General features: G+C 45.0%; 1 protein-coding gene across 1 annotated transcript in view; it reads right to left on the reverse strand.

Moving 5' to 3' along the window:
- Positions 1 to 243: 243 nt before the first annotated feature.
- nsmfb (NMDA receptor synaptonuclear signaling and neuronal migration factor b) overlaps positions 244 to 22,881 on the reverse strand; it is a 66,678-nt gene continuing 44,040 nt past the window's right edge. The window contains exons 11-16 of the mRNA XM_052037390.1: positions 20,198 to 20,231; positions 18,330 to 18,400; positions 16,260 to 16,339; positions 14,488 to 14,590; positions 10,255 to 10,330; positions 244 to 6,618 (exon numbers count right to left, since the gene is read on the reverse strand). Coding sequence (XP_051893350.1) covers positions 6,521 to 6,618; positions 10,255 to 10,330; positions 14,488 to 14,590; positions 16,260 to 16,339; positions 18,330 to 18,400; positions 20,198 to 20,231 — 462 coding nt within the window. The 3' untranslated portion in view covers positions 244 to 6,520. The remainder of the gene's footprint in view (positions 6,619 to 10,254; positions 10,331 to 14,487; positions 14,591 to 16,259; positions 16,340 to 18,329; positions 18,401 to 20,197; positions 20,232 to 22,881) is intronic.

A 22,881-nucleotide genomic window follows, 5' to 3' on the forward strand; every position in this document is an offset into this window, starting at 1 on the left:
CAGGACATAAAACTTCAAGCAGCTCTGTTCGGAGTTGCATTACGACATGGTTAACGTCAATAAAAAAGGCGCTGAGGAAGATATTTACCAATAATTACAAACTGAATCCAGCTAGAATCTGGCTGGCACCTTGCAGCCAGCTCAGTGGCAGTTGCTTGGATGGAGTTGAGTTATTATTGTTTATTTGTCTCTTGGGGTAGTCAAAATGTCCCACCCTCCCAAACCCAAGGGCCCCTCTCCTGCACAGAGAGCTAACAATCCCAACACCATCTGGGACAAAGATTTGAATGAGAGTTTAGCTAACCAACGGCCTCTCACTCAGCCCTTCAAATCACGGCTACTCCCAGTCATCCCCCTGGTCAACTGGATTGGAATCCTTGCTACCATCCCTTTGTAGAAGCAATACAGGTGAAATGTAGTGGGGCTGGTGTGGGTGCAGCCTGTGTGGGGGAGCGAGGGAGCCATCTCTTAAGATGCACGCACAGCACTGTAACTTATTGCTCCAAGTTTTCAACAGAGTTACTTCGCTTTGATAAAATAGAAAATCTGTGCTTTCATGAAACAGTACAGACTATATAAAGGCAAATTGAAACAAGTTCAGACACAACATGTGGCAAAGGATCAAACAAGAGATCTGATCAGTTCTAACCAACACCACGCCAATCAAACGTGTGCAACCAGTACGGTGCTGAACATTAAACTCTGCTAATCAGTAACACTCCAAAAATCAAACTAACTGGCAGCACACCAAACATCAAACTCTTTCAACCAGCACCACACCAAATATCAAACCAATTTAACTAGCATTATGCCAAATAACAACACTCCACCAGGACCTTGTTGAATTACTAACTTTTCTGAATGGCTTTGCATCATGTTTCATGATTTCCTAACCTTCCCTGCATCAAAATAGTGTACAATAACCATGGCTATCCACTATTCTAACCAGCACTGCTGAGTTAAACCTCTCCTGAATATCAAGATTTCAGAATCCTTACCATGCCAAATATTTTGCCTGAAATAACCAGCTTGTTGAAGTGTAAACTGAGGAAAAATCAGGGTTTGTGTTCCCAGGTCTGGATATGCGGCTTGGATTCTTGAGAGTCAAAGGCTCTATCCCCACATACAGAGAAAGCAACAACTCTGCTCTGAGCAGAAGCAATGTCTTTGCAGAGAATAAGTTGGGCTGATGTTCAGCTTAAGTCTTCAGCGTTGCTTGGCTACAATTTGGGCTGAAATAATTGCCACAATGTGGCGAGATGGTGACTGATCATTTAAGATGCTTCCTCCCAGACAGTGCTTTTACACAGAGAAATTCAGGGTAGGCTGAAGATGTGCACAGTGAAACTCAGTCAGTGGACAGACTATTCTGATCACGTGCATTACTGTGGCTGAAGGGTCAGTTCATATGTCGGCATCCAGATGGCTCATGAGGGCCACTTATTTTTGACACATTACTTTTCATCACAAAGCGACAGAGATCGTTAGGTTTTTGGATATTAAGAGATATGGGATCAATGAGAGGGCCAGAGGTAAAAGATCACCAATGATCTTATTGAATAGTGGAACAGGGACAAGGAGTTGGATGGCCTACTTTTGCTTCTAGTTTTTACAGTTTTGCAGTTGCATAATCATTAACCTTCACGTCTCCACCACAACCCTAGATCCCTTTAATGCTCTGCCATTTTGATTTTGGGGCTTCACAATGCTCTTAATCAGTGCTTTACTTCATTGATAAAGCTTGATATTTGATCTAACTTATTCTTGGTATTCTTATTCTGCAAACCCTTCATATGAAAACATGACACTTGATGCAATGATCACGGAAATCTGTGAGATATACAGCAGGAAATCACTGGGTTGCACCTATGGATCAGTCCTGAAAATAGCTGGGAATGGGATGGGAGGGGAGGATTCAGGAGCAGGAGTTAGGGGGTTTGGGAAAAGAGTAAACGGAGATTCGATGTAATTGAGATGATTTATCATCTGCTGAACTTGCAAATAATATTAACACAAGGCCTGCCCTGGTTAGACTGGGATATCAGCTCAGCCATGTCATTTTTACCTTAAGCAGCCAGTAAAATTTGCATCATGATATTGTACAGTCAAAACCAGTCAATTTTAAATGTATTGAAGCTTAAAGACTTACTGATCACTAACCTAAACTTAATTATTGCCATATCAGACATCTCATGTGAAAAATAATTTATATAGAGTACACTAGGACTGCGGCCTGGTGAAACTATCTTCACTAATCCTCTATATAACTCATCACAGGTGTTACATTGAAGAATATCACAGGATCTTTAACAACGAAAGCACCATCAAGGATAACACGGGAGGGGGGATTGAAGTGGAGGTGATCTGTCCCCTGAACCTCTGGTGAAAAGCTCCAAGCAGTACAATTATAGAATTTGTTCTTGAAAAACTGGGTTGTGTCTCGAGAGGGCACTTTCAGCTACATTCACTGGTGACAATTAAAAATATAATGTAGGCAGGTGACACATCACTGTGGCGTTTTGTCACCAATGCATTTAAATAAACCATAAAGCTGTAATGGATCACGACAATAACTGTATCCAGCATCTCTCACATTATATAAGCAACCCGAGAAATCAGTTGAGGAGCTGTCATATGTGGGACAGACTGTTTCCTTCCACTCCCTACTGATGGTGGTGGGCATAGGTATTTAACAAGCAACATCAGCAGGTAATAGAACAGTTGCTGCTACCATCTGCAGTAAAACTCTGGTAATCCGGCACCCGATTGTTTGGAAATCCTGATCGTCCGACATTTGGTTCACTCATTGGTCCGGAATGTGAGCCAGGGGTCTAGAGTACAGGTGGAGTGTGTGGCTAGTGCCAGGGATCTGGAGAAAAGCTGGGGTCTGGACTGTGAGTCAAAGCCAGGGTGGGGAGTGCTTGTATGTTTCCTGCTCCCATTACACTGGGAGTTTTATTATACTATGTGTAACATGAAACAAAATGAAATAAAGGTGTGTTTGGGTAGTAATAGGAGTAACATCCTATCATCCAGAAAATCTGCTAGTCCCAAAGTCCCATCAGTGCCGATTATCAGAGCTTTACTTTATTGCCATAGAGCACCAACCTGCACAAAAATGGGGACTTTGGGCTTTTTGGGAGGTAATTTAGCCAGGTGAACCACAATGCATTAAGAAAGCACAGGGATGAGGAAAAGGTCACAGTATATTTTTGGAGACCTTTCCCCCATCGCTAATGGCCAGTGAGGGCCAAATTCATACAAGATTTTCACCTGCTGAAGCCTATTCTTGGCTGAGCGTTTCTCCAAATGAATCAAGTGTGATTGGTGTATCAAAACCAACAGTGACTCCTGTCTACACTCTGCTGACCCTGGGTTATCAAGTTAATTCAGTTTTTCACTGCTATAAACCATCAATCGATGTTCAACTACATGTCTACTGATCAATCACACAAAGATCGTAATCCATATTCCCAATGCCCGTGCCATATAAGTGGCAATTGAGAGACTGTGGGTCTTCAGAGCAATACTTGATCACCCGTAGACTAAGCCAGTTCTTTTACAAAAATTTTAAAAGATGCACCAGGAGAAATGAGACTTCCACTTTAGCCAAAATAGTTCAATCAAGAAAGAAAGACTTCTGCCACCTCAAACAACTTAACTTTAGTCTGGAGTTTGCAGTGGTAGTGATGGCAAAACCATCAGGGCTCAGAGTCTTTACTCTGAAGCTGACAGCAACCTCTGGTGTTAACATGCATGGAGTTATGTGTGGAAATCCAGTCACAGCTGTCAGTCATCCCCAGTGCAACCAACAATGAATGAGCGGTTTGATGTGAACTTCAACCTTGTACACACTATTTTTGCTGTAAAAAGCAATGAAAGTGTTCAATTTTATGAATATAGTGTAACTACAGTTTTAAACATAAGCATTACTGAGAAACCTCAGTGGTCCTGAAGTTCTGATTTTAAATGTAAACTTGTGTGGGGCAAGATATATAGCCGAATGAAGTAATGCAAAGGTTGAACCAAAGCCCCAGTTCTCAGTTTGACCTTAACAATGATACGATGATGATGGTAGTCATCAAGAACATGTGAAACATTCCAATGGGTGCAGGAAAATGACGTATTTTAAAGGCAGACTCCCAATGGAGAGCTCATAACTGGAGTTGCTGAAATGGAAAGTAATGTAAGGTCTAACAGAGGGACGGTTAACAGTCTGCATTTTCAGACCTTACTTTAATTTGAATTGTGAGATTGTTTCAGAAACCAGGATTGTTTGGAACCAGGAAAAGGCAGATTCAAAATGCTGAATTTCTGGGTATGTACCCCAGATCCAGTAGTTCCTTCATTTTTCAGCAGTTGGTACAGATCTGTGCCAAACCCCTGCAAAAGGATGGAACCAGCATTCAGGCCATTTCTCCAGGATGCCTGCAGATCCTACTCTGAAATTTCAACGGTGAGTCACTGAAGGAACTCAGCCCCAAAACTGATTAACAGAAAGTCCACAGGAATCACGGACATGTTAAATGGATCTCCCACAATGAAAACCTGGAACTTATTCAAAGAACCAACCCTGCACTGTAGCAGGACAGGGTGGAGTATTTCTGGAGCGACCACAAAATGGGCTGAATGGCCTTTCTTATCCCTAATTAATGTGCAGTTCTTGTGTTAATTGTTTGCAATCTGTACATGTAGAACGTGTTCACTGACTAATAGTGACTGATGATGCTAAATTTTACTAGCATATCAATTGTTGAATCATATATGTAAAATACATAAACTGAACATTCTTTTAATGAAGAGCTGGTTGCATTAAATGGTGAAATTAAAATCATTTGGTACAATCACATATCTGCATGATAATAATGTATTCTATAGTTTAAGGATTTATAGTGAGGAAATTGTGATTGGAGAATATATTTGGTGCTAGTAAACCTGCAATTCTTTGGGTTTTGGAAGGTTGAAGTCTTGAGTGCCTCCTCTTCCCCCCACTCCAACTTTTAACACAGAGGTAACAATTTGGCTATTGAGATGAGCCTCATTATTAGTGTATTTTACATTAATGAAGAATTCAATATTACAGCTCTTACACCCAGCACAAGAGTTGAAAGAGTTACCTGAAAAGTAGCTGACTGAAAATCAAGTTTGAGTGTTTCCTCCCTATTTGGCTAGACTACAATGCAACACATTCTAGAATATTCTGTTATGAAACCCTTGGATTACAATAATATCCTAAATAAAGGACATCTCCTAATCTAGATATCTTAGCCTAAGTCACAACAATAAAACACCTCCATGATTCTGCCACACAACCATTTTAAGAATGTTATTTGCTATGACAATGCAATGGAATTGAGTATAAATAATCTATAAATCCAATCAATACCAGTAAGTCAATCAATAAAAGTCAACAGTTCATATTCAGACCTTCGCTAGTGCAATGGAGCTACCTCGGAGTGGGATGAATCCAGAATTCAAAATTGGACAACAAAGATCATCACAGTGTCTCTAATTAGATGAAGGCAATGCTGTTGGTGTTCATAACGGATCTGATAAAGCTTACCCGAGAAAGGCTGCCCTCACAACAAACTCCTATCATTGTTAACGCTCTAACCAATCGAGTTGTTGCCATTTTACCAACAACTTCATTGTTGACTCTTCCCAATTTTACATCTTTTTTGTTTAAAGCACAAGAAAACCCACATAACTGTTTTTCTACAACTCTATCACATCTGATAGACACAAAGATGTTAGGAGTGTAATAAACAAAGTAAAGACAATAAGCTTACTTCATCACAGAAAGGTACCTCTGTATGTTTCTGTCTGAAGAGTCAACTTTGCAACTTTGTGAACCCTTAAATTGGCTCTTGCTTGCCACTGCTTGAGTGGTAAACTAAATGTTAATGGGAACCCACTGCATCACACTCTCAAATAGATGAAAGATCCTCCTAACTACTGAGAAACTCTTATTAACTAACTCATATAATTAGCACTATTCAATTAAAAATCCATTGTACCTATATTCAATAATAAAACCTTCAATTGTCTTATCCCCCACAAAATTGGCCTCGGCCGAAGGTCCCCAGGAGCAGTGAGTGGGAGCTCCAGACCCACACGTTTCAAGTCAAGCCCACGGAACCTTCAAGGAATCTTGTTTGGCACCTTCTGGCTTTGCCAGGATTCCAACAGCTGACCTCTGCAGCCCGTTCTTTGCATAAGGAGGGTGGGACGAAAAAAATTAACCCCAGTTCTCCTGTCTTGACCTGGGTCGGACTCACCCTGCAGAAAGTAAAATACGGACTCCTGCTTTATCTGCTGAAAGAGGCAAAGCCCCTAACCGCTCTGATCCATTTTTTACCAGGACTTCCATTAACCCTTTCTTCCTCTGAATAAGATACAACAGAGGTGTCTTCTGGTACTTCTCCATCCCTTCATAGACACTCCATCATCTGCACTGAGGAGATGTCTTTCTCAATAGGAGCAGTTACAATTGATTATTCCAATTCCATCTTCCTTTTTCTCACAAGATGTCATCATAGTCCAGCAGCTTTGAGTGCTGCCTGGATTTCCAGAGTCTATAGAGACGAAAATCAAAGTACGTTTCTATCATCCGCTTCCCTGTAATTCAACGTAACAACTGTCAGTCAATGGATTCATCAAAGATAATGGTCTTCAAAACATTAAAGTAAAACACAATCAAGTTATTACTGCTCTTTCCATATTTCCATTTTTCCTTACAACTTAGAAGGAGGTGATTCGGCCTATCTAGTCTATGCTAGCTCACACAGTGATCCTTTTCCTCCACTAGTTTTCCCTGTTCTCCCCACAATCCCATCAACTACCCCCAGATTCTACCACTCACCAACATTAGGGGCAATGTAGTGGCCAATTAGCCTACCAACCTTCTTGTCTTTGGGAGGTGGGAGGAAACTGGAGTACCTGGTGGTACCTGGTGAGAATCATGGACCGATTAGGGGCAGCCAGCATGGATTTGTGAAGGGAAGATCTTGCCTCACTAGCCTGATAGGGTTCTTTGAGGAGGTGACCAGGAAGATTGATGAGGGTAGTGCAGTAGATGTGGTCTACATAGATTTTAGTAAGGCGTTTGACAAGGTTCCGCATGGTAGGCTTCTTCAGAAGGGCAGAGGCCAAGGGATCCAGGGAGGCTTGGCCATGTGGATTCAGAATTGGCTTGCCTGTAGAAAGCAGAGGGTTGTGGTGGAGGGAGTGCATTCGGATTGGAGGGCTGTGACTAGTGGTGTCCTACAAGGATCGGTTCTGGGACCTCTACTTTTTGTGATATTTATTAATGACTTAGATGAGGGGCTGGAAGCGTGGGTTAGCAAGTTTGCAGACGACACAAAGATCGGTGGTGTTGTGGATAGTGTGGAGGGCTGTCGAAGCTTACAGAGGGATATTCATAGGATGCAGAGCTGGGCTGACAAGTGGCAGATGGAGTTCAATCTGGAGAAGTGTGAGGTGGTACACTTTGGAAGGACAAACTCCAAGGCGGAATACAAGGTAAATGGCAGGATTCTGGGCAGTGTGGAGGAGCAGAGGGATCTGGGGGTTCATATCCACAGATCACTGAAAGTTGCCACACAGGTGGATAGGGTAGTTAAGAAAGCTTATGAGATGTTAGCTTTCATAAGTCGTGGGATCGAGTTTAAGAGCCGCAAAGTAATGATGCAGCTTTACAAAACTCTGGTTAGACCTCACTTGGAGTACTGTGTCCAGTTCTGGTCACCTCATTATAGGAAGGATGTGGAGGTGTTGGAAAAGGTGCAGAGGAGATTTACCAGGATGCTGCCTGGATTAGAGAGTATGGATTATGAGGAGAGACTAAAGGAGCTAGGGCTTTACTCATTGGAGAGGAGGATGAGAGGAGACATGATAGAGGTGTACAAAATATTAAGAGGAATAGATAGAGTGGACAGCCAGCACCTCGTTCCCAGGGCACCAATGCTCAATACAAGAGGGCATGGCTTTAAGGCAATGGGTGGGAAGTTCAAGGGAGACGTCAGAGGGAGGTTTTTCACCCAGAGAGTGGTTGGGGCATGGAATGTGCTGCCTGGGGTGGTGGAGGAGGCAGGTACATTGGTCAAGTTCAAGAGATTGTTAGATAAGCATATGGAGGAATTTAAGATAGAGGGATATGTGGGAGGAAGGGGTTAGATAGTCTTAGGAGTGGTTTGAAGGTCGGCACAACATGGTGGGCTGAAGGGCCTGTATTGTGCTGTATTGTTCTATGGTTCTATGGAAAACCCACATGGGAGAACATGCAAACTCCACACAGACAGCGCCAGAGCTTAGCATTGGACCTGGGTCACTGGAGCTGTGAGGCAGCAGCTCTATTAGCTGCACCACTGTGCCACCCTCATCAATTCCTATACTGATTCCGTGAGAAATCTGCACCTTATGAGTTTTCCATTCAAGATGCAACCACTCTGCAAGATGTTTTTTTTTAATTTTAAAAAATTTTTTATTTACAGCGTGGTAACAGGCCCTTCCAGCCCAATCAGTCCGCGCCACCCATTTTAAACCCAAATTAACCTACCCGTACGTCTTTGCAAAGTGGGAGGAAACCGGAGCACCCGGAGGAAACCACGCAGACACGGGAGAACGTACAAACTCCTTACAGACAGCGACGGGAATCGAACCCCGATCGCTGGCACTGTAATAGCGTCACACTAACCGCTACGCTACCGTGCTGCCCCTGTTCTTCTAAAGGTTGCTTCTAACTTTAAATGACAACACCAGGCAGTTGAGGAAGAGGCCACAGAGGTGAATTTTGGTCAACACCTTGCAAAGACAAGAAGGGAAAGAGAAACCATTGTGCGTGCTCAAGGCAAAAGAAACAGATGGAAATCTCATCAGAGATGGGAGAGGAACCTCATCAAGCATTGTTGGAAGGCAGAAATTGCAGGAATTCAGCTTATTTCACACCAGAGCTTTCAAGCTGGCTTAGACATTTTGCACATTTTTTATTCCTGTCTTGCTTGCAAGTGCTACCACATTTGGGGAATGGATCCATCACAATATCCCAAGTGCCCAGTCTTCATGCACTGGCTTCCCACAGCAGCACTGGCAGGATAATGGACTGTGCAGACTGGCACATCTAATTCCAATTCTGACTTCACAGGACCCTCCCATATAATCCTCCAGCAGGGCACACTGACACCAGGAACCCCAGACAAGCTTTACTCCCTGCTTATGTTAGGGGTGTTGAGTCTATTCTGGTAGAGACTACAGACAGTCAGATTGTGTGCTCAGTGTGGTGCAGAAGACAGAAGAGATGGATTAACCCTCTGAGCTACTGAGAACAACATAACATCCTTCGTCCCCTGAGGCCTCTACCACACCATCTTTGTGACTGGCATTCCCCAAGTGCAAAAGGAGCTTGTCAGTGCCAGGATGGAGATCAGGAAGCACCCGGAGTTTGGTGGAAACCTGGAATTCCCATTCCCTGAAAGCTAATAAGGGTTAGGTCACTGGAAGTTTTCATGGATTAACACACCAGAATCAGGCAAGGGACATGGAGCAAAGGTGGGGAGACTGTGTAAAGATGCAGATTAGTCCATATAGAACCAAAGACAGAACAGTTGATAAGAGGTTAACGGGCTTTCTCCTGTTCCATTACTCTACACTAGAGATTCTAAATGAACCCGATTTTTTCTTGTTCCTCTCCATAGTTCCAGTCCCTCCATCCTACGCATAACTTCTCCTGCCTGCTTTGAAATCAAGACTTCTTGGACGGTGTCCCTCTCATTGTATCCCTGGACCCAACTTTCTTAGTTCAGTCTACAAACTTGTGGTTGGGATTTTGCATTTCATTCCTGCACTTTCAGTTAGGTCAGTTAATTAAAATTATTTAAAATTAATTGATTAAAACATAAGGAACATTTTTTTAGCAATGCTTCCTTTGAGGCTTGGATTGAATCAGCTTGTGTTAACTTTCAAAAGTGAAGTCATTAGCCCTTTAATGAGGCCACCTCTGATCTTAACAAGGTTATTGTGCACAAATCAAAAAGCCTCAGTTGTCCCAGTATTTGATTTGATGAACTTCAAATTGTTGTCCACTGGTTTGATATGGCAGGAAAGTCTGGGTGTACAAGAAAGGTCTTTGACCAGAAACTTTAACTGTTCCTCTTTCCATGGACACCGCCCAACCTGGTGGGTGTTTCCAGCATTTTCGGTCTTTTGTTTCATATTTTCAGCATCTGTTGTTCCTTAGATTTTCAAATCTGGACATACCTTGGGCTGACAGTTCCAAAGGAGACTCGAAGGATATTCGGTGAGGACGCATTAGATTCTTCAGACTCTGAAAAAGCTGAAAGCAAAAGCAAAGAATTAATTATAAGGAGGGGATTCCTGTAGGAGTGACGTGTTGTTCCATATATGTCTGCACTCTCAGAGAGAGGGACACTGATGGGAACACACTGAAAGTTTCAGCCCAGTTAGATTGTGACAAGGGAGCTTCAGCCAGACAGGAATAGATTTCTGTAGGAAAGAGCTTTGGTCATCAATTGAGCTTGATTCTTTCCTATTTGTTTTTTTTATATAGTGATTGGATAAACCCGGTAAGAAACTGCCTGGGGTGAGGAGAGTTGAGGAATTGATCAGTGGCACGGGTGATGTCTTTATATTGATGGGTGACTGAAGGAGTAGAATCGCTCAGCCCTGGGTGATGAGGACTCCCTGGGTCAAAGGGACTAGTTGAAGAAGACCTTCATCTGACTCTTGTTCTGTGAGAACGTCAATCACCTGTGAGTATAGCAGATAGAGATGTGTTCAAACTGAGACGTTTGAACAAGTTGTTTGGATGTATAAAGGGAAACAATTTCTACTGATGAGGGAATCCAGGACAAGGGCACTAACCTTAAAATTAGAGCTATGCTGTCAGGGTGATGCACACAAAATGCTGGAGGGACTCAGCAGGTCAGGCAGCACCTATGGAGGGAAGTGAACAGTCGACATTTCGGGTCGAGACCCTTCACCAGGACTGGAAAGGCACGAGGCCAGAAGCCAGAATAAAAGGGGAGGGGAGGGGAAGGAGCACAAGGTGGCAGGGGATAGGTGAGTCCAGGTGAGAGGGGGGAGGTAGTTACTTGGGGAAGGGGTGTAGTGGGAATGATGTGAGAAGCTGGAAGTTGATAGGTGAAAGAGGCAAAGGGTTGAACAAGATGGAATCTGAAAGCTTGCCCCTTCCACCTATCACCACTATTATGATATTACGGGTAATTCAGTAAAAATAATCCCAATCCTGAACATAGTTTACTGGCAGCCAAGGGTTAGAGAACAAAGGTGGGTAAACAGAGGTCAAATCCAACTGACAGGTTTCACGGCCTACACCTGCTTCTTTCTTGTGTTCCAGGGCTAGGAACACACCTAGGGTTTGAGAGATAGAGGGTGACATGGGAATGGGCAAAGGGAGGTGAAACAGTGAAGAATCAGAAAAAGACGAACACAGGGATATTAAAAGCACTCCTGGGAGATACGAGGAGAAAACTGTTAAACGTACCTTCAGGAACACATGCAGAGAGATAAAGGATGGCAGAATGAAGTAGAGGTAAAAAGAGAGAGAGAGAGAAAAACGGGAGGTAGTGAGTCAGAGGGAAACAAAGAGAGGAAGAGCTGGCGAGTATGCCTGAGGGAGAAAAACAGATAGGTAGTGGTAAAGATAGAAACAACAGATGAGACAGACAGAGGCAAAGAGACAAGGACGGTCTGGAGAGAGAGACATAGAGTACAGATGCAGAGAGTAACAAATGTGCAGCTAGAAAGACAGATTAACAGGAGACGGAGGTCACCACACACAGAAGCAAGAAGGGAGTGTAAGACAGAGAAGACAGAGGGAAGACTTAGCTAAAGCCACTCACCTCTAAGTTTGAACAAATGCTGTTGGTTTTCTCAATGCTACACCATTCCAAGTTTATTTGAGCCATGGTGCATTGTGCCTGTGGCCATTTCCAGGTTAAATCATGCCAACTGCATGCTTCCTGTGGTCAGTCACCATTATGGCCCTGATACAATGTCCACATCAAGGTCAGGACGATGTCATTTCCCATGTATTGCTGCTTTAGGAGCACTGCAAGGGGAGCTTGGACTGTGTTGTTCAGGAGGATCCTGTCGCTGGGTCAATGATCTGAAACTGCACCACTGACTTTAGGAGCCCACAAGCTAAACAAAACCTTTACCTCCACTGCACTAAAACAAGTTTCCCCAATCCCTAGCCCATCCTTAAACCCTTATCTGTGCTTGCCCAACCCTGCCATACTCTGCCAACCCACACCTGTTGAAACACACCGACCCACCTGACTTCACAACCCCACCCCCACCAACTGCTGGTCTGATTTCCTCCTCCTCCTCACCACAAAGAGACTGCTTATGCTTTCCATCCCTCCCCCCAACATCTGGAGACTGCCTGAGCACCGACAGTGTCAGGAAGTAGCTGCTCCAAGGTTCAAATGCAGCCTAAAGGACAAGCTGGAATGCTGTAAATGTGACTGTGGTTAGTCACATTTACAGCATTCCAGCTTGTCCTTTAGGCTGCATTTGAATTTCTTTGCACAAGTGAAAGAAAGTTGTTAAGGGTTAGGCAGATATGGAGAGGTGGAGGGAGAGTGAAGGATTGTAATGATAAAATGGGACCGATCGGGAGGATGAGAATCTAACTAGAAATAAAGTCAATGATGAGATCTTTTGCTGTTGATTAACAATTTAAAAAATTAAATTCAAAAATAAAAATTGTGTTTTTATTTGCCTCACTACCAATGACTGTATAGTCTTATGTTAGATAGGATTTAAATCATTTTATCTTCAGTGTGATCTGGATAGTATTGGCTGTTGTAACCGTCTTCCCTTCAGAGAGGTTTAAACTAATATCTAACATGGCTTTATAAAAGGAGTCACATCTTTAACCATATTGGTACGGACATATTGGATCTTCACAAAGTATGCCATTTTGTCAGGTTGATGCTATTGAGCACTGCTATTCAATCATGAATAATACTTCACCCAGCAACAGAAGTGCCAAGAACCGCAGGCACTGAGCAGATTGGTAGAGTGGGAAATGCACAGAGCTAACTGCTTGGTGGCCACTGCCAATGCTGACGGTTTCCATATAACACTTGTAGGATCAACCTCCTGACATGTCCATACCAATACTCTGAAGAGCTATCAGGTTGGTCCGACACGCCTACTCTTTCTCATCACCCTGCCACATAGCTCAGCATGAAAACCAGCCTCCCCTCCATGGACTCTGTCTACACTTCTCGCTGCCTCAGTAAAGTAGCCAACATAATCAAGGACCCCACCCACCCTGGACATTCTCTCTTCTCCCCCCTCCCATCGGGCAGAAGATACAAAAGCCTGAAAGCTCATACCACCAGGCTCAAGGACAGCTTCTATCTCGCTGTTGTAAGACTATTGAACGGACCTCTTGTATGCTAGGCTGGACTCTCGACCTCACAACCCGCCATGTCGTGGCCCTTGCACCTTATTGCCTGCCTGCACTGCACTTTCTCTGTAACTGTAATACTATATTCTACATTCTGTTACTGCTTTTCCCTTGTACTATCTCGATATACGGATGTGATGAAATGATCTGTATGAATGGCAAGTAAAACAAAGTTTTTCACTGTACCTCGGTACATGTGACGATACTAAACCAATTACCAATTTATTTTCCTTTTCAAATATTTATCCAATTCCTGGTTGAAAAGTTACTATTGAATTTGCTTCCACAATCAGGCAGATCATAACATATCACAGTTTATATTTTGCTCTTCATCTCCCCTCTTGACATCTTCCATTAGTCCACCCTTCCATTTGCCACATCTGTCCACAGGGTAGTGACTATAGTTCTTTGTCAGTGATGCTTTCTGGGACAACTTGAGAATTTGATCCAATAGGGTCTAATGAAGGATTGTGAAGATAGGATCTGGTTTGCGAGACTTGCAACGGAATTTTCACCCATTGACTACAGGGGATCTTTTCAGCAGAGAGTCCCATGCTTCTGCCCCGGATTTATCAATGTGAAAATGGAAGAATTTATGGCTCTGTTTTGAATGACCTTTTCAACACACTGCATAATCTTAAATGTCATTTGTTACTAAATCAGTTTCTTCTGTTAGAGACACAAGAGACTGCAGATGGTGGATATCTGGAGCAACACATAAAATGGACAGTCGCCGTTTCAGGTCGAGACTGGCAGTCCACCTGAAGGGTCTCGGCCCGAAACGCTGACTGTCTATTTCCCTCCATAGACGCTGCCTGACCTGCTGAGTTCCTCCAGTGCCTTTGTGTGTTTCTTCTGTTGGTCAGAAAGTGCAAGGAGAGACAGGGACTGGCAGTTGGATCCACCTTATTCCTGGGGACTTGCCCAGAGATACTGGGGTTGCCAGGATACCTGGATGGCTTGGGCTCCGCCTGGTGGATTTGTTATAAAGAGGGTCCAGGTGTTGCCCACCCCTAGGTGAGACCTACCTTTTCTCCGTTGGGGTTTCCCAGGATGTAACAGCCCATTACGTGGATCACATTTGGCTCAGGGTTGATCTTACTCATCATCCTGCTCAGTCGCTTCCAAAACCTGCGCGAGACGAGAACACGTATGTCTTGTCAGATATTTCTGCTGCTGGTTGGAAAACACAAGCATGAGAACCACAATCCTACCCTCCGAGGAACGCGCGGGGTAAGAGCACCATCTTCCTGATTCCCATTTGGCCCAGAGGGAGAAACATGAAGGGACAGATCTCTGCAATGCAACCTCGCACCCCACCAACTACTCCTGAATCCGCATCTTCACAAGCCACCAGTGCACCTGGAGAAGTCAGGGATGCAACCGGAAACCGACATTCCCAAATGCAGTAGAACTCCGATAACCTGGTAATCTGATTGTTCAGAAACTCCGATGGTTCGGCATCTGCCACCAGTCATTAGTAAGCACACCACGTTGACATTATCCACGGACCTGGCCTGCGCAAGCGGCCAGCTGTGTATTACTGGGAGTGTGGGCCAAGTGTGCAGCCAGAGTCAGGATCTGGAGCGTGGACTGGGTGTGTGGCTGGAGCTGGGGTTGGGAGTGTGGGGCCAGGTATGACACCGGAGCCGGAATCCAGAGTGCAGACCGGGTCTACGACCAGAACTTGTCTGAAACTTACAAGCTGAAACTCACTGGGTTCTGCTTCCCGTGCACTCTTTAAACTCACTGGGGCTCAGCTTCCGCTCCATTTAACTTCACCATTTTCATTATACTGCCGTGGAATGCTTTAAAAGATAAATAAGTGTGTGTGGGGTAATACATGTGACATCCAACAGCCCAGAAGATCTGGATTAGGATGGGTTACTGCAGTTTTACTGCATCTGCTTCCAGAGAGAAAAGCTTCAGTCACCAGAACCAGATGTGGGACATTACTCCCTGCAGGTGTGCTTGGTGACGGGAATGCTGTTGTGGGATTCTGACCTCATTAAAGATGAAGGAACAGAGATGTATTTATAAATTATTTTCCCCGGCTTCTGCAAGACCAAAAAATGCCCATGGTGTTTATGTTACCTGTGACATCAGGGGCAGAAGGGAGTTTGCATTTTTAAACGCAGAGCGGCGGAGACTGAGGAGAGATCTGATAGAGGTTTATAAGATAACAAGAAGGATAGATAGACAGTCAGTACTTTTTCCCCAGGGTTGAAACGTCTAATACCAGAGGGCACACATTTAAGGTGAGAGGGGGAAAGTTCAAAGGAGATGTGCGGGCAAGTTTTTTACACAGAGACTGGTGGGTGCCTGGAACGCGCTGCCTGGGGTGGTGGTGGAGGCAGATACAACAGGGGTGTTCAAGAAGCTCTTGGATAGGCACATGAATGAGAGGGAAATGGTAGGATATGGACATTGTGTAGGCAGAAGGGACTAGTTAAGTCAGGCATTTTATTACTAATGTAATTGGTTCGGCACAAAACTGTGGGCCGAAAGGCCTGTTCCTGTGCTGTACTGTTCTATGTTCTAACCCTGGAAGGGTGCGGCTAGGATTGCCAGGGGGATAATCTGTAGATGAAGTCATCCTCACTGCAATTTAAAACTAACTTGTTTTCTCTTTTCCAGTCCAGATGAAGGGTCTTCTACCTGAAATGTTAACTCTCTTTCTCTCTCCGCAGATGCTGACTGACCTGTTGAGTGTTTCCAACTTTCTGTTTTTATTTCATATTTCCGAAAAAACCTCAGGACTACAATACACTAATTTACATATGAAATGTAAATGACTTACAGAATCAGATCCTCTTCCTTCTCCACTTTTGCAAAGGTGGCGACCTTGTTCTTCAGCAGGTACAAATGGCCAGGGCCGCCCTACCAAAAAAAGCACAGAAGCCATCAGTACGCAAACAATGGCCGTGACAACAGTACATTTGCACCACTATACTGCAACATGCTTTGTGTAGAAACAACAGATTATGTCAAGGCAATTTCACAAGATGCATTGGCCTCGACATTCAGGAGTCCCCATTTTTGGGAACTTTTATTAATTTCTTCACTCACAGGATGCAGACTTCACTAGCAATTCCAGTCCACTCCTAACTGCCGCTGACAATTGGTAGGCCTGGAGTCACATGGAAGCCAAATCAGATTTCCTTCCCTGGAGGGCAGTAACGAGCTAGATGGATTTTATTTGACAATCATGGTCACCATTACTGTGACTAGGTTTTGTTCTTAAAATTTCAGACTTATTTAACAACTTGAATTCCAATTGTCTATGGCGGGATTTGAACTCTGGTCTCTTGATCAATAGTCCAGAAAACCAGCTACTTATGCAAGAATTTAACCACTATAAGATATTAAGATATTTATTTATTAGTCACATGTACATTGAAACACACAGTGAAATACATCTTTTTGCATTAATGAGAATGTACTGGGGGCAGCCTGCAAGTGTCGCCAGTCTTCCGGTGCCAACACAGCATGGCCACAGCTCCTAACCTGTATGCCTTTGGAAGGTGGGAGGAAACCGGAGCACCCGGAGGAAACCCACGCAAGCAAGGGGAGAACGACGGGAGGCGGAGTAGGTGAAGAAGGACAAGGTAAATAGAAGTCAACAAAACAAAAGAGCTGGTCATTGCCTTCAGGAAAGGGGGCGGTGTACATGCACCTGTCTACATCAATGGTGCTGAGGTCGAGAGGGTTGAGACCTTCAAGTTCCTGGGAGTGAACATCACCAACATCCTGTCCTGGTCAAATCACGTAGATGCCATGGCCATGAAAGCTTGCCAGCACCTCTACCTCCTCAGGAGGCTAAAGAAATTTGGTTTGTCCCCTTTGACTCTCACCAACTTTTACTGATGCACCATAGAAAGCATCCTATCAGGATGCATCATGGCTTGGTACGGCATCTGCTCTGCCCAGGACCGCAAGAAGCTGCAGAGAGTTGTGGACACAGCCCAGTGCATCACGGACACCAGTCTCCCCTCCTTGATCTTTACCTCTCGTTGTCTTGGTGAAGCAGCCAGCATAATCAAAGACCCCACCCACCATGGACATTCTCTTTTCTCTCCTCTTCCATTGGGTAGAAGATACAGGAGCCTGAGGGCACGTACCACCAGACTTAAGGACAGCTTCTACCCCACTGTGATAAGACTATTGAATGGTTCCCTTATACAATGAGATGGACTCTGACCTCACGATCCACCTTGTTGTGACCTTGCACCTTATTGCACTGCACTTTCACTGTAGCTGTGACACTTTACTCTGTACTGTTATTGTTTTTACCTGTACTACATCAATGCACTCTGTACTGACTCAATGTAACTGCACTGTGTAATGAATTGACCTGTACGATCAGTTTGTAAGACAAGCTTTTCACTGTACCTCGGTACAAGTGACAATAATAAACCAATACCAATACCAATATAGAACAAGATCTAAGGCAACCAGTATTGAGGTTTGGACCCTATTGTAATAGAGTCAACTAAATACCACAGCCCACCAGCAGAGATGACAGAGGGATGGGGAGAAGGATGTGGGTCTACCAGAGATAAGAGGCTGCAGGTTGGAGTCCTCAACTTGCAGCATGTCCTACTGGTCTTTAACAAACAGCTCCAAAGTGAGGGGCAGTCGGCAATACCTTAATAACACCAAGGAGGAGAGCTGGTGGGCGTAGTCTGTCTCCAGTCCAACATACAGTAGGGACACAGTCCGGCCTGAATGGGCAAAGAATCTAGAACAGATCTGAGTTTACACTCCCTTCACAAGAGGGCCTGACTGATGACACTCTCAGACTGGCCCTTAATCACGGGACGTTCAGCTAATATGTAGAGTGAACAACCACGATTACCAGGACACTCACCTGACAGAAGATCAGCAGCTTCCAGATCTTGCAGCCTCTGCGATAGGTGGTCAGCTTTTTCTCAATCTCCTCTGTGAGGAAACAGACGTGATTTCTGTCACACCACTGTGGGTAAGGCCCAAAGCTCAGGTGCATAAAGAGGAAACCTGCTTGTGGATCTTGGGGAGGAGGTAGAAGCAGGCCATGTGCGGCTGAGGCTATCGTGGAGGCATGGGTATGGAAGATGGTGTCATCAGAAAAAATACAAGGCAGCTCGAGGAACAGAGAATAGAATGGAGTCCTGACAGAATGGGAGAAGGTGTGGGAGTCCGTGGGTAAGTAAAGGATATTGGCCTCTAACCTATTACCTGAGATGGAGATAGTGTTGAGAAAGGAAAGAGAGGTCAGAGGTGGACCAGGTAAAAGTGAGAGATGGACCATGTGAAAGTGAGAGCAAGGTGGAAACTGACAGCGAAGGTGTTGACCCTTCTTAGTTCTGTACAAGGGCAGGAAGCAGCACCAATGCAGTCATCAATGCACCAGGAGGAGGAGGAAGCAGCACCGATGCAGTCATCAATGCACCAGGAGAAGGGGTTGGACAGAAGGCGTGGAATCCTAAGCAAGACTTAAATGAGGACGGTTCCACATATTTGAAAGGGAGACAGATGTAGCTTGGACCCATCTGGGTTCTCATAACTACACCCTTGAGTTGAAGGAAGTGAGTGGAGTTGAAGGATAAGTTGTTCAACGTGAGAAGGAGTTCAGCCAGGTAAAGGAAGTTCACATTGTGAGGGGACTGATTGGGCCCTCAGGCCATCCTAGTGTGGGATGGAAGTGTGGAGAGACTGGGCTGGTGAAAATGAGCTGGCTGGAGCTGGGAAACTGTAAACCGTCAAAGTGGCAGAGGGCATCAGAGGTGCCATGGATGTAAGTCGGAAGAGACTGGACAAGGGGACACAGAATAGACACTAGGTAAGAAGAAATAGGATCTATGGGATGAGGGTAGGATGTTGGGTCTACCAGGAGAGTCCTGCTTGTGGATCTTGAAGGGAAGGTAGACGCAAGCTCTGTTCAGGGACTATGAGGCTGGAGACTGATTGAGGCACCGGGAAACTAGAGGGAATATCTTCAAAGGAACTGAGGTCAGTGACTGTCTAGAAGACAAAGACCTGATGTTCAGCAGTGGGGGGCATGGTCCAGAGGGAGGAATCAAAAGGTGTCTCAGAACTGGCGATGAGCCCCTGCGAGGCTGAGGTCAGTTTGTTAAGCTATGGATGGTTGGTGATGCTACCACAATGCAATGAACCTGGTCTGTCTGCTCCAGCAAACTCACACACTTCCTGACCAATCAATAGCAGATTATCATAAAATAAAATCCACCATCCTCACAGTGCCCAGCTACAATAATACAACATTTTTTATCGCTGAACAAACCCTGAATTGAATTGAATCTGAACAGGGTGACCTGAGTTTAAAAAATGTTCCTGCCTTTTCATGGCATCTCTCAGATCGTCTCAAAGCATTTTAAAGCCAATTAAGTGCTTTTGAGGTGCTGCATTTGTGGCAGTGTAGAACACAGGCATTTAGGTTGCACAGAGCACCATGATGCTGATTCAGTAAATTTGTTTTAATGTTGTTGGTTGAGGGATGAACATTGGCCAGGACACCAAGGAGAATTCTCCTGCTCTTCTTCCACACACTTTCTCAGTGTCTTTTATATCCACTGGAGGTGGGACCCTCAGCCATGGATAATGATTAACTATTTCACCCCACAGTGTACCATATCTTTGTAGATCAATCCAGGATCTAACTTAAGGCAAGGTGAATCTTTAAATGCTTCTGGCCAACAAGTAATCTCAACAACCACTTCAGCTTAGTGATCTACTCACCTAAGATGTCGTCAAATGTAGCATGTTCATGGTCCTGTTGGAGAAATGAAAGGCATTGTTAACCTTTTAAACATTTAGCACTTTTGAGTGACTTTCCAGTCACACCTTTACCTGCCTTGGATATGTTTTAATCTTCAGCAGGTGTGACCAGTCAGGGCGAGATAGGAAATCTCTAGTCTTGGCTGAATGGAAATAAATATCCTTTGTATATTGAGTGTGGAGCAAGTTAGAGAAGTCCTTTTGCCACTTAGGACTGAGCCCTTGAGTCCACAGATGGCAGGGAATTTGAAGTCAGTTAATTAAATAAATTCTGGAACTGAAGAGCTAGTTTTGATCATTTTAGTAGTTTTGATAAACTCGAGGATTGTCCCATTTTTACATGCTCTCAGGAAGGAACCGTGTCTCTCTCTAGATGTGACCCCAGATCCACAACAAAGCGGTTGACTCTTAACTTCTCTCTGAAATGGCCCTGCAAGCCGCTCCGTTAAGGGGGAATGTAGGATGGTAAAAATGCGAAGACCACATGCCCATGATTAAGTAGAGAACAAAGGTTCGAATGCAGCCCTGATTATTCTACCAGGGCCCTAGTGAAGTAAGTTGGACTGTCTCAACCCAGTTTCTGCAAGTTTAAGTCCCTCATTTTAATTTATTCTTGGGCTGTGCCCAACTCTGGTTAGCCCAAGAGTCAACCACACAGGCCTAGATGGTAATGCGCATCGTACAGAGTGCGTTACGTGGGAATGCCTTTGACTACAGCGTCCAAGGTACAGGACACTGGTGTCTGGGAATAGGACCGGAGAGGCAGGGGGTAAGTGCAATTGGGATCTGGTGAGGATGGGCGGGGTTGCTGGTTGCTGGCCAGAGACTGCCCTCTCATGGGGTGGCAGGGAAAATTGCAGCTTCAGTCAGGGAATCAGGGGCAGGAGGTAAGGAGGGGGTGTAGGTAATGGGCTCAACAAGAGAGGGATTAAGCAACGGGGCTCAATTGAATGGGGTCCCTTTATTAATATCAATGTTGGGTATTCCCTGGAACAGCGTGCACTAAGTTCTCCAGCAGTGCATGGGAAATGTTCTCAATCGTGCCCATCTGTTATGGGAATCACATTGGATGAACAAAGATGATTCACAACCGGATAGGGTGGGTTGCAGTTTTGGAAAGGATTACATTTGGAAATTGTCACAACTGTATTTGCCCCAGAGAGTTTTCAGACGTGTAGTGCTGGAAAGAAACGACCATGTGCCCATGTGGGATAAAGATCAGTGAGCTGTGTTAACCATGTAATGTCACCCAGAGTTAGCAGGCATGGAGAATGTGTGCCTACAGATTCCAGTGCGCCTGACTGTGTTGGGCTGTTGGGCTGTCCGACTGTAGCAGCACTCAAGAGCCACGTGGGTCCGAGTCAGAGGTCTCTGGGTATCTGTGTATTCCGCCTCACACCTTCCCTAACCCACAATCTGCCCCTTATCCCCCACCCCAGGTTCCCTGATTGAAGCCAGAGTTTTGGTGCCAATCTATCAGGTGGGGCAGGATACTGTAGGTGTTTAGGGGATCAGGCTGGCACAGAGATTGGATGCACCACTGGGGGAATCGGGCAAGCTCTGCTCTTATCTCTGGAGTGGGGGGAGGGTGCAGGGGGAGTCAGAAATGGCTAAAATGTGGCGAATAACAAGGTAGAGGGTTGCTGATTGGGGGAATCTGGCAGCAGAGTGGGGGCTTCGGGGGAGATGGTTCACTGCTGGGATTGGTGTGGAGCCAATGTCCCAACCGGCCATTGTAGAACCAAGAGCACGTTGTTCCCAGGATAACGTGGCCCAATTCCCCAGCATGATCCAAAAGGAGGAACACCTGGAGAACAAGGTGTCCCATGCATGCCGACACAGAAGTGACATCATGGTTCACATTAGTAAATGTCTGGTCCGATTTTACAACTGGCAAGACTTGTTACAGAAACGACCGCAAATGCAGTAAATTAATTTCCAATCACACAACACTGGAAAACAAAAGAAGAGAAACAAAGGACTGCAGATGCTGAAATCTAGATGAAAACCACGATGATGTTGGAGGAACTCAGCAGGTCAGTCAGCATCCGTGGAAAAAAGCGGGTGGTCAATGTTTCGGGTCAGGACCCTTCTTCAGGACTGAAGATAGGAAAAGGGGAAGCCCAATATATAGGAGGGAAAAGCAGAGCAGTGATAGGTGGACAAAAGAGGGGAGGTGGGGTGGGCACAAGGTGGTGATAGGTAGATGCAGGTAAGAGATAGTGATAGGCAGGTGCGGGGGAGGAGGGGAGAGCAGATCCACCAGGGGATGGGTCAAAGGTGAGGAGAGAGAGAAAAAAAGAGGCGAGGAAAGGGAAGAAGAGAAGAAGCATGGTGGTGGTGGGGGGTTGTGGGGAAGGGGGGTGGGGATGAATTAAAGTGGGAGAATTCAACGTTCATGCCGTTAGGCAGCAACTGGAAAACAAAACAGCTCTTGGCGACTGATTTTCCTGGCAATAATAGCAAACAAGGAGCACTCCTCTGAGATCAGGGGTGTCTCAAGCAGCTGAGTCTGGGTAAAACACCCTCACCTGGGAATTACTGATGCCGATATGGGCTCACTCTACAAGAAGGGGTCCCACCTGTCGACACCACGAGTACGCACAATCAACACGGAACTATTCACCACGAAAGAAGACCATTCA

This window comes from Pristis pectinata, chromosome 23 (genome assembly GCF_009764475.1).
Source record: "Pristis pectinata isolate sPriPec2 chromosome 23, sPriPec2.1.pri, whole genome shotgun sequence".
Lineage (NCBI taxonomy): Eukaryota > Metazoa > Chordata > Chondrichthyes > Rhinopristiformes > Pristidae > Pristis > Pristis pectinata.